This window comes from Sprattus sprattus, assembly GCF_963457725.1.
Source record: "Sprattus sprattus genome assembly, chromosome: 1".
In the NCBI taxonomy this organism is placed as follows: Eukaryota; Metazoa; Chordata; class Actinopteri; order Clupeiformes; family Clupeidae; genus Sprattus; species Sprattus sprattus.
In genome coordinates this window covers 32,983,951-32,993,950 of record NC_137920.1, presented here as the reverse complement: position 1 = coordinate 32,993,950, position 10,000 = coordinate 32,983,951, and the positions used below count along the sequence as shown (strand labels likewise).

General features: G+C 40.9%; 2 protein-coding genes across 2 annotated transcripts in view; one reads left to right on the top strand and one right to left on the bottom strand.

Annotated features, from left to right (window-relative positions):
- Window positions 1-2,214: 2,214 nt before the first annotated feature.
- LOC308364428 (amine sulfotransferase-like) lies at window positions 2,215-5,172 on the bottom strand (the record flags this gene model as incomplete). Its single annotated transcript, XM_080837554.1, has 6 exons — window positions 2,215-2,342; window positions 2,684-2,864; window positions 3,013-3,107; window positions 3,631-3,757; window positions 3,993-4,198; window positions 5,007-5,172. The coding sequence occupies 6 exons, from the start codon at window positions 5,170-5,172 to the stop codon at window positions 2,215-2,217; spliced, it is 903 nt and encodes a 300-aa protein (XP_080693680.1).
- A 4,312-nt stretch (window positions 5,173-9,484) lies between these two features.
- mfng (MFNG O-fucosylpeptide 3-beta-N-acetylglucosaminyltransferase) overlaps window positions 9,485-10,000 on the top strand; it is a 25,456-nt gene continuing 24,940 nt past the window's right edge. Inside the window, exon 1 of the mRNA XM_080837543.1 lies at window positions 9,485-10,000. This exon is cut by the window's right edge and continues 269 nt beyond it. Coding sequence (XP_080693669.1) covers window positions 9,886-10,000 — 115 coding nt within the window. The 5' untranslated portion in view covers window positions 9,485-9,885.

Sequence of the window (10,000 nt, the reverse complement as noted above, 5' to 3'; positions counted from 1 at the left end):
ACAGCCTCTTCATGTCCTCATTAAGACCTCATGGCGTCAGGTGCCAACTTCAAAAGCACCAAATGCCTCAAATGAGAAAGTGACTTTTTTTTAAAGAAAAGGTGCTGACTAACTCCCTTCCCAGAATGCACCTTTGTAGTCCTCCACGGAGGACAGAAGAAGGAAAGAAAAGAGGTTTACCCATGTGGGGTGGTAGTGTGGAAGTGACATCATGATCATGCATGAAGCACCTGTACCTGCCTATAGTTTTGGTAAGTAAGTAATCAGATGTAAAACATTTTAAGCCTGCTTTCCTCAGATATACTGGAGAAAAGCCTACAGATTCAAACATGGCAGGCATGTTTATTCCTAATTCCAAGCCACGTTCACAGAGCTCAACTTGAACTTGAGGAAATAAAATCTGCCCTTTTGAAAGGGTATAAAAATGTCAGGATTGGTTTTATTTGAGGCTTACAGATGTCTTTCCAGTACCGACACTTTACAGACTTGTTCCTAAGTAACTAAGGATACAACGTTTCTCCATTTTGAATGATTCATAATGTGAAAAGACAACATGGACATTATTCAGTGAGTTCTACGTAAATTATGAATCTAATTAGGATTCTCCACATTTATGATTTACTATCATGACAGGGAGAGGATATGAAATTACAGTGTTACACATGAACTGCTATAATTACAATACCATAGCTAACCTGCTCTGTCTTGCTTCAAGCAATGACTCCTAATCATGAATAATCCAAACCAATAACACAGCTAAAAGAGGGGATTCAATTATTCAATTCACCTCAATGAAAGAACCCTAGGAGTGCAGAACTGATACAAGTGAGGATATATTTCCCTAAATCTCATACACAGCCAAGCATGTAAAAAAAGGGGAAATTATCTTTACAAGATACATCAGATATTCACTGGCTTTTAAAGACTACATAGCCTCCCGGGAAGGAACTCCCTCGCCTTTCCCAGTATAATCATGAATTAATTAAACAGTGGAATTTAATGGAACATGAGCCATCAAATGGCACTGACACTCGATGGAATTCGTTAGGCTGCCTCTCTAGATTAAATCTCCCCATTAGTCACCAGCCATGAATTATCTGAAGAGGTCTATCTACAAAATCAGTTCAGCTACTGCCAATGCCCCGTGGTTGCAGGTATTATTTACGTGATGCTTCTATTTGTGAGACATTTTAAGTGACCACACAGACAGAAAATAACTGAAACAACTAAATGAATCAACTCAAAATATCATGTTCTATTATTATGAGGATCATAATAAATCCAATGCCATCAATTTATATTTGCTTCATTAACACCAACTGACATTATAATAATGGAATGAATGAAATTAGGCAATTTACCAACCGCCAGTTCCTTCATCACATACGATAGCATTGTTTAATACAGACATGTTATGGCGTTCCTCATTCTCTGTGGTGTGACGCCCTTCTCTCAATGTCACATTTAGTCCAACTTAGTTAAAGGTATTTAGCAGGCATGCCCTGCCCTGCTCTGCCATTCACGCGAGTGTTGAAGGTCACTGTGATGGCCTGTGAGAGGAGGCACAGTCTTGGTGCTATCAGCACACATGTGACATTTCAAGCTCATTCAGGCCCATGTTTTTTTAAAAGCTGTTATTCACAGACGCCTTGACATTGAAACTAGAGAATGTCATCGGAGCGCTCCTTCATTTACACATGTATATCACGGAAACTTATGAAACAATATGGAACTTTGCAAACGAGGACAATGGCGTTATCTTATGGAGTTACCTGGCCTTTAATGAGCTATGTCTGATAATGAAACCATAAAGACCACCATGGGCCACCTATTGAAGAAAAAAAACAGTAATGTAATATGTATTACATGTAATACAGTAGTATCTACCTGACATAACAAAGGATAACAAACAACAGAAGATTCCAGAAATATTTTGATTACATAACGAAGCAGTAATAGGTCATTAATAGTAGTAATTAATGTTACAGTTGAAAGAAGATCAGGAATCTAGTGTCATTGAGAGTACAGAACAGGGGCATAACTACATTATACCTTATGTTGTTATGGCATGAGAAACCTGGCCACCTTGGCTTTTGTAAGCAAGACAATAACATGTGTTTTTAAAACTGATGGAGATGTTCTGTTGTCAACAACAACAACTGTTTTCAACAACATCTTGTCTGTGCTTGTGTGGTAGGTTGAGTTCTCAAAAGTTCAGCCATGCAGCTCATTAATGTCCCAGATGAACTGGAGAGGAAGGTTCTTCATCCTCTCCTGGTAGACCTGGTCAAAGCGCTCACTCTGGGCCACTGTCAGAGAGTTCTTCCAGTCCCCAATGGTTCCTGGATCAGAGAAACATTTTTATCATACACATGTTACCTGATGAGAAAAGCAACACTAAAATATATGTATTAATATCCACAGGAAAATCAATCAATGGTCTCTGAAAATTACCATGTATAAATGTACTGTGGAAACAGTCAATAAATGCGCAGATAAATAGTTAGACACAAACACACATTTGATATATACATATATGTATCAAATGATTATAAATATATACATATGATTCTATATTATACATATAAACATACAAACACACGTCATAAAGTACACATACATAGACATACACACGCACACAAACACATACTTAAATACATGAATCTTTTTACAAGAACCTCACCTTTGCGCAGAAACTTTCCTTTGGTGGGATCCTTCACATCCTCCGGGAGGAATTCATAGTTGGCTTTTGCGTCGATCTTCATGTTCTTGAACGTGACCCGCTCCACCACGCTGTCTATCGCTGCGTCAGACAGGTTCTTTCCCACAAACTCACAAATCCTCACCACAACTGATCTTAGATCCTGACAAGTAGCAGTTAGAGGGGAAGAGATCATTAACGTCAGTGACCTCACCTTGAGTACACATTCATTAGGAAACCTCTACTCTCACTCATTCATGTGAAACCTCATTCACGTATTTTTTTGTGCGGGACCTGCTGTTCTGTGTTACCTTGATCATCTCCTCGTAGGTCAGAAATAGGATGTTGTAGTTGTCCTTATTGTTGTGCCACCCTTTGACATGGTCAAACCAGCGCCCTCCGATCACTGCAAAGATAGACAAAAACTTCTCTTTAGAGTCTGAGGTCCTATCTTTTATCTTTGTTTTACCCATATCTTATTTGTCTTTTTTGTAGTTATTCCTTTAACTCATATACATCAATTTAAATGTAGCTCTTTTCTTTAGTATTTAAGTTTTTATTTAGGTGTTATTTGGTATATTATTCTTCCCACTTGAATTGTGTTTTTGTTGTTTACTTCCTTTCACTTCATATAATTCTTGTCAAAATGTATTATCATGCTTAACCTCCACTGGAAAGCACTTTGTGACAACTTCTATTGTTTTTAAATGTACTATTCAAATAAAGTTGACTTGACCTGACTTTAATTAAAATAGAATACATATTGCAATAAGCAAAAGGCCTAGGCCTTTTAACAGAAATGTCAGTTTGTTGTAACATCAGCTTTTGTCCCAAACCCATTTAGTGGTACTTACTCATCCTATCCAGCTAGTGAAAGAAACCAGATAATTTACTCTATTACATTAAAAACCCATGTAGCGGTAACTTACTCCACCCAGAAAAGAACTTGTCCAACATTTCATCATAGTCTTCAGGCGAATCCACCTTCTTCATGAATTTGGAAAAGTGAAAATACGACACCATGATGTCTTTGGGGTTCCTCATCACATAGATGATCTGAAAGAAGAGATGAAAAGCAGATTGCTCCTCACGGTCTAGCTGTCTGTTCAGTATGTGCGTGCAAAAAAAAGAAAAAGTTCTGACTGTAAATGGGCTGATCCATAAAAAAAATTCCAATCCAATCAATGAAATGAAAGGTATGAAATCATATCAGGTATTCTACACAGGCTTCTATAGACTACACTCTTATCGTATTGTGTATAGGGAGGGTGTGGTTGATAAACTCGCTTACTTTTCCCCTATGCTGCTGCAGGCCCCGGGGCATTAGGTGCTGTTGCAGGTGGGAGCAGAACAGCCTGGGAGAGGGCCGTGTGTTGTAGTCCTTCCCCTTCTCCAGGAACTCCAGCCAGGGCATACGCAGGAACGTGATCTCGTTCTCCAGCTCCGGGAAGTCCTCCTCGTAGATGAGAGTGATGATGCGCTGTGTCCATACTGTGCCTGGGTCACAGAAAGACGGGTATTCAGGCACACATACACAGCTCACTTTTACCCAAAGAGTTTACGTTACAGCGTGAAGTCTCCGCTGGACAAACATTTACCATGAGTGGAGTCCAAGGGTTACACAACGGGTTCCTGCAGTTCAGAGAGTTCACTCTGGTTGGCATACACACTAGAAATACATGCGTGTAGCCTATGTACAAAATAACAGAGGCTGTCGATGGAATACTGAATCCATCTTTCTATATTAGGAGTATAGTTAGGAGTATAGCAAAGGTTATGTTTACGCCACATATTGGTGCACGTTCACCTTTCCCATTTTCCCCAAAAACTGAGGGTAATTATGTAGATATCTAGATGTATTAGTTATATTTCTTTTCAGTGATGTACTGTTCAGGTTAATGCCATCAAGGGCAGTTAATAATGTTCATGGGCAGCTGTAAATAAAGTTAAAATGTAAAGTTGCATTTAAAATGCAACAGGGTAACATTATTCGTTTTCTTACAGTATTACAGAAGATTCAGCCTGTTTAGGCTCTGTGATGTTGAAATGTTGTACCACTACTCTGTCTCAGTGTGTAGTTGAAATACAAATATATATTGCAAAGCACAATACCGAATTTCTGAACTACGCGTTGAAGCTGTTAAACGTTTTAGTGTCTGAAACTGAAAATATGTTTTAGAACCACGTAGCATGATCGTTTCCTTACTGTTTAATTAATCTCAAGATCACTTGGGACTCTCCTCCTTGCAAATAAGTCACTTGATCTGAAATGCAACTGAACAAATGCAAACAATTTCTGACTCACCTGACTTGGGAAAAGTAACCACGAAGACATCGCTGTCTCTGATCTCAAAGTTCTCCAGACTGTCGATGTACTCCGTCGTCAGCTCCTGGGTGTCATCCACTGGGTACACAGTGCCCTTGTAGGTGAAAAGTTTGTCCCCCAGAAGCTTGTACTCTTGCTGGGCCATATCCAACTCTAGAATCAGGGCAGAACCTCAGGCGATCTAAACTTAAAAAAGGTTAAATAAAAAAAGGCAGGTTAAGGCCGGCGCACGTCCTGTGAAGAAAGTTGTGAATGGTCGCTGACTGATGGGCCTCGGGTATTCGCAGACTCACAATTAAATGCCGTGCGAGATAAGGTGTACGTTAGTACTTGTCGGTAGAGGAGAGGACATGCTTGACCTTTGATCATCTGATTTCATCACATATTATCTATGGACCATGGCGGTTTATTTAAAAGGCAAACATTGTCTTCAGGACATGAAAGAATATTTAATGAGATTTGAATGTATACCCAATGTGCTTTGACGTATACTGTACACACTAAGAAGCCAGTTTCTGTTGACACGCTATCTTAAAGAAGTCCTCTCGTTTGAACATTTAATTAGCAGCCTGTTGGCGTAGTCAACGCTATGTGACGTCCTCTGTTGAATAAGGGTAATTGTGTTGACACTTTCTTGACCTACGATTGTTAGATTGTAAGGAACCAGTGTGGTGGAAATCTGATATTTCATTTAGCCCTGCATCTGGTATAATAAATAATGAATGAACAGGACAGTGGTGTTTATGATCACACAGTCAAACAGACAAATAGAGGAGGTGGTCACTCAAAGAGGGGGGTTGTTTCTTCTAGAGGACAGAGACCACTGTTCCACTCAGACTGAGACCATTCACGTAGTACTCTTATCTTCCTGCCCCTAGTTTAACCATTGCATGGAAAAGCACAGGAAGAAAGTCTGTTAACCAAATGGAACAATGTAGTTCTGGAATGTTGTTAGAGGCACACTCTAACAGCAACTAACCCAGGCCTAATGAGTAATTGCAACTAGAAGGCCATCTGTGTTTTTACAATCCAAAGATTCCCATCCTGCCTTTAGATTATAGCTTTATAGATTATTATTTGCTTCGAACCTGGACTACCCATGGACCACCAAGATATGGTTTAAGTTAAATGACATGAAGTCTAAGGGCAAGGTTATGTGGGCTTGTTGGTCATTCAGATAAGTTTGTCATGCTATCAGCTTGTGTCCAAAAGCTGAGTGACGCAATGGCAGATACTTAAGCAGGACATTTCGGCACAAATGGTAGATCTTTGTTTGAGATGTTGCTTATTCACATCTGTGCTAAGTTGTGTTGAACATTCTGTGATGGAGTGATGCACCATTTGGAGTGCATTTATTTATTCACCTGTTTTTTTGCAGAAATGTAATTTCTACTTGGTAAAAAAACACCACAACACAGAGACAGACTAACACTTTGCTGCCATCTAGTGTACTTTGAAAGGAAATACCTCCACCATCCACACGCCAAGATCTCCTTTCCTTTTGGTCATGAGTTTACAAATCATCTTGTATTTAAGGTTTCCAGGAGCCGTTCACATGAAAGCTCCCTCTCTTTAACATAGAAGACTGACAGAGTCATGGGAACACAGAGCTGTGACAGAAGCATAGTCGCCTCTTTGATCAACAGGTGTGTGGAACTCACAGCCTCCATGCTACATGATACATGATATTATCCTTAATTTGTACATACACTGGAGGCCTACAGGCGGATGTGAATGAAAGGATTAAAGATGGGGGGTGGGGGTTGAGGATGGGGAGGGGTGTGTGAGAAAGGAAAAATGGAAACTGTAAGCTGCTGTGATCAAGGCAGGGCCTTGTACCATCATTCTCTCTCACAGATGTTCCCCTTAATTCAAATCCTCTTAAATGTGAGTAGTGAGCACAAAGGTGTTTTGTTTATTTCTTGATTATGTTTCAATGTGTGTAACATCTTTCAATGTCAAAGATAAAGAGACTGGCCAAAGACGTAATATATTTATATTTTTAAACTTAATCTTAAATCTTTAAATCAATCTTTTAATAACACTTCAACTTTAAGGCCAGATGTTTTATCATCATTTTTGCAGTCTCAGTATTAAAGGTGCAGTCCACGATTCTGGCCAGAGGTTTTTGATATTTGTGTTCAACAGCCTTTCAAATAACACCCCTCCCTTCTGCACTCTTGAAGAAACGTGTTGATTGACTAGAATAGTGTCTGGTTTGGTCCTAGCCACCTTGTTGTCTACCCATGACTGTGTACAATTGTTTTCTTTTTAGCACACTCACAGAATTGACAGCTACAGGATCACGTGGAGCAATTTGCTGAATTTGACAAAACAAAATATTGGATAAAAATAACAAACTGTACCTTCACCCCTCAGTGACTAACGTAGGTGTATGAGCAACACATACTTAGTCCCATTGCAGTGTTATCACACAACCAAGAATGAAACTCCCATGTTGTCTCAAGTTATAACGATGCAAAAGTGTTCGGTTATATATTATAACAGCTTGTCACCATGTCATTACTAATACCTTGATTAAGAACTCACAAAATAAATGACTAAAATCTCGAATGAGAAGTTGCAAAATAATTACTCATTTCTTGATTAAGAAGTTGAAAGATAATTAGTAATACCTTGATTAAGAACTTGCAAGAAAATTACCAATGCCTTGATTAAGTCTGACATGTGCAGTTGATTGAGAATCAGTTCAGTGATTCATGAGGAGTACGATTGGAGGAACACTGGTCTAATCTATCTTACCTGTTTAAGTACACCGCACACTAACACACTAACACACTAACACACTCACACATCTAAAGACACAGAAAAACAGACACCGAAAACATACGCAAACTTGCAAGCTTGCATACACACTTGCCCACATGCACAGAACACACGCATAAGGAAACACAAACACACACTAGCTCTCTCTCTCTCACACACACACACACACACACACACACACACACACACACACACACACACACACACACACACACACACACACACACACACACTGTAGACAACCGGGTCTCTGGTGTACACGCCTCTGGTAGCCGTCTGCTCGTCTCCCTCCAGTAGGGGGCCTCTTGAGCGCAGGCCAACTCTGGGTGCCCCTCCGTTGGAGGTGGCCTCCGCTACAAAAGCCCTGAAAAGAGCTCTGCTCTCCCACCTCCACGACCCCCATTGTCCCTGGCCGCCTAAAAGAGCCTCTTTTCAGGTAGGCCGTAAACCGATCCTGGGCCGTTCCTGGCCGGGGTGTGCCCGGGCCGTCTCTGGTATACCTGAGGGACCAGGGGTGAGGGGGGAGCAGGCCCAGGCCCAGGCTCAGGCCCATGCAGTCAGGCAAGCAGCTGGTCACTGGCGGTGTAGAATGAATGGCTGTAAACGGAGACGTCTGAGAAAGAACAAACAAACAAAGCTGGCGATGAGGGCTATGGTGAGGTTTGTTAATTGTACCCAGGCTCCTCTCCAAAAAGGCACTTTTTTCTCGTACTGGGGGAGGTTACCTCACATGTCACATAGGGCACTATAAACACCACGTGGCGACCCTTTGTGCCCTAATCCTATTCCTTAGGGCAAAGTTAAGGTCAAATAATTTGACCCTGTATATGTTCGAGGAAAAAAAAAAACATGTTCACAAACTTGGACAGCTTGTAGTATCGCGTTGCAAGCTGTTTATGCTGGCTGTCTTTATGTGTAAATAAATTATAGTAAACACTTTTTTCTCAAAGGTTTGAAAAAGTACATTTTTATAAATACATGGGCATGCAATGAAAAGGCATGTAGGCTATGACTTTCACAGATTGTAGAGAAGGTGGCACACACTGTAGTTGAGCCACATAAATACTGTGGCGGTGACATTCATGAGAAATAGTGCTGCCTTAGAACCTATACATGAAAATGTCTCTTAAAACTGTCAAGACGGCTCTTGCACAATATGTGTCATCATGGCAGCTGACCCTTCCGTAGTTGGTTTCCTGTCTTCGGGTCTGATTGCGCGCCGCGTTGCCAATGTCCACTGAGCCCCGTGCCATGTCGAGAATGAGGGAAACCTGTTCGGGATTAAATCGTAAACAGTCCAAGCATTTGTGCACAAGCGAAAACGCATTTCTGTGGTTTTCTCCCGGGAAAGGGTAGGAACGCGGGTATACCGAATGAATCTTCACATCAATGTTCAGCTGTCACTTCATTATTTAATTAGCCTTTTGAGTTATAGAAATTGTAAGGATAGCTTGTAATACGCATTGTGTGTTACATGGGGCCCATGCAAACGCTTTTATTATAAAAAAGAAAAGAAAAAAAGAAATCTGATTTGAGAGGGAATCTGTTTTTGGCCAGGTCCTCCCTTTATTAAGATTTTGTCACCATATAGGCGGGGGGAGGAGTGTTTGATCTCCTAGTGTGTGCAGATGACATGATCTCCTACGCCTAATAGAACGCTTCCACATGCGGCAACAGGTAAGACGATAGCTTGACAGACAGAAGCGAATATGCAGCTTGGTGTAATTTAGAATAGTGATGCTTTCCATCCGGTGAGCAATTGAGAGACAACAGCTGCCTGATTCCCTGAAGTCTAAATTCATAGCTCAGTATTTTGTCAAAGCACCGGCACATTTTCAGGCGTAAGTGCCTTAATGTGCAGCATGGTTGCTGCTGACATGACGGTCCATTGTGGCATATTTCTACCTAAGAGGACGTAGGCTAGACAATGTACGCCACATACCAACACAACAGGTCGGTGACAGAGAGAACCTGAATCCTGATAACATCTAGACAACATTTGAAAGTTTGAGCGGCTCGAAGCTGACAGCTATGCAGCTGAAAGCATAGCGATGCTCAGCTCAGAGTTCACATGGCAACCGCTACGAAAAGAGTTATCAAGAAATTGCTTCGAACTCTGTCTGGTGTTCTCCTGACCTTTTTCATAGTTGTGTTGGTGGATTTACAATTGCGGACCAGAAATGCCC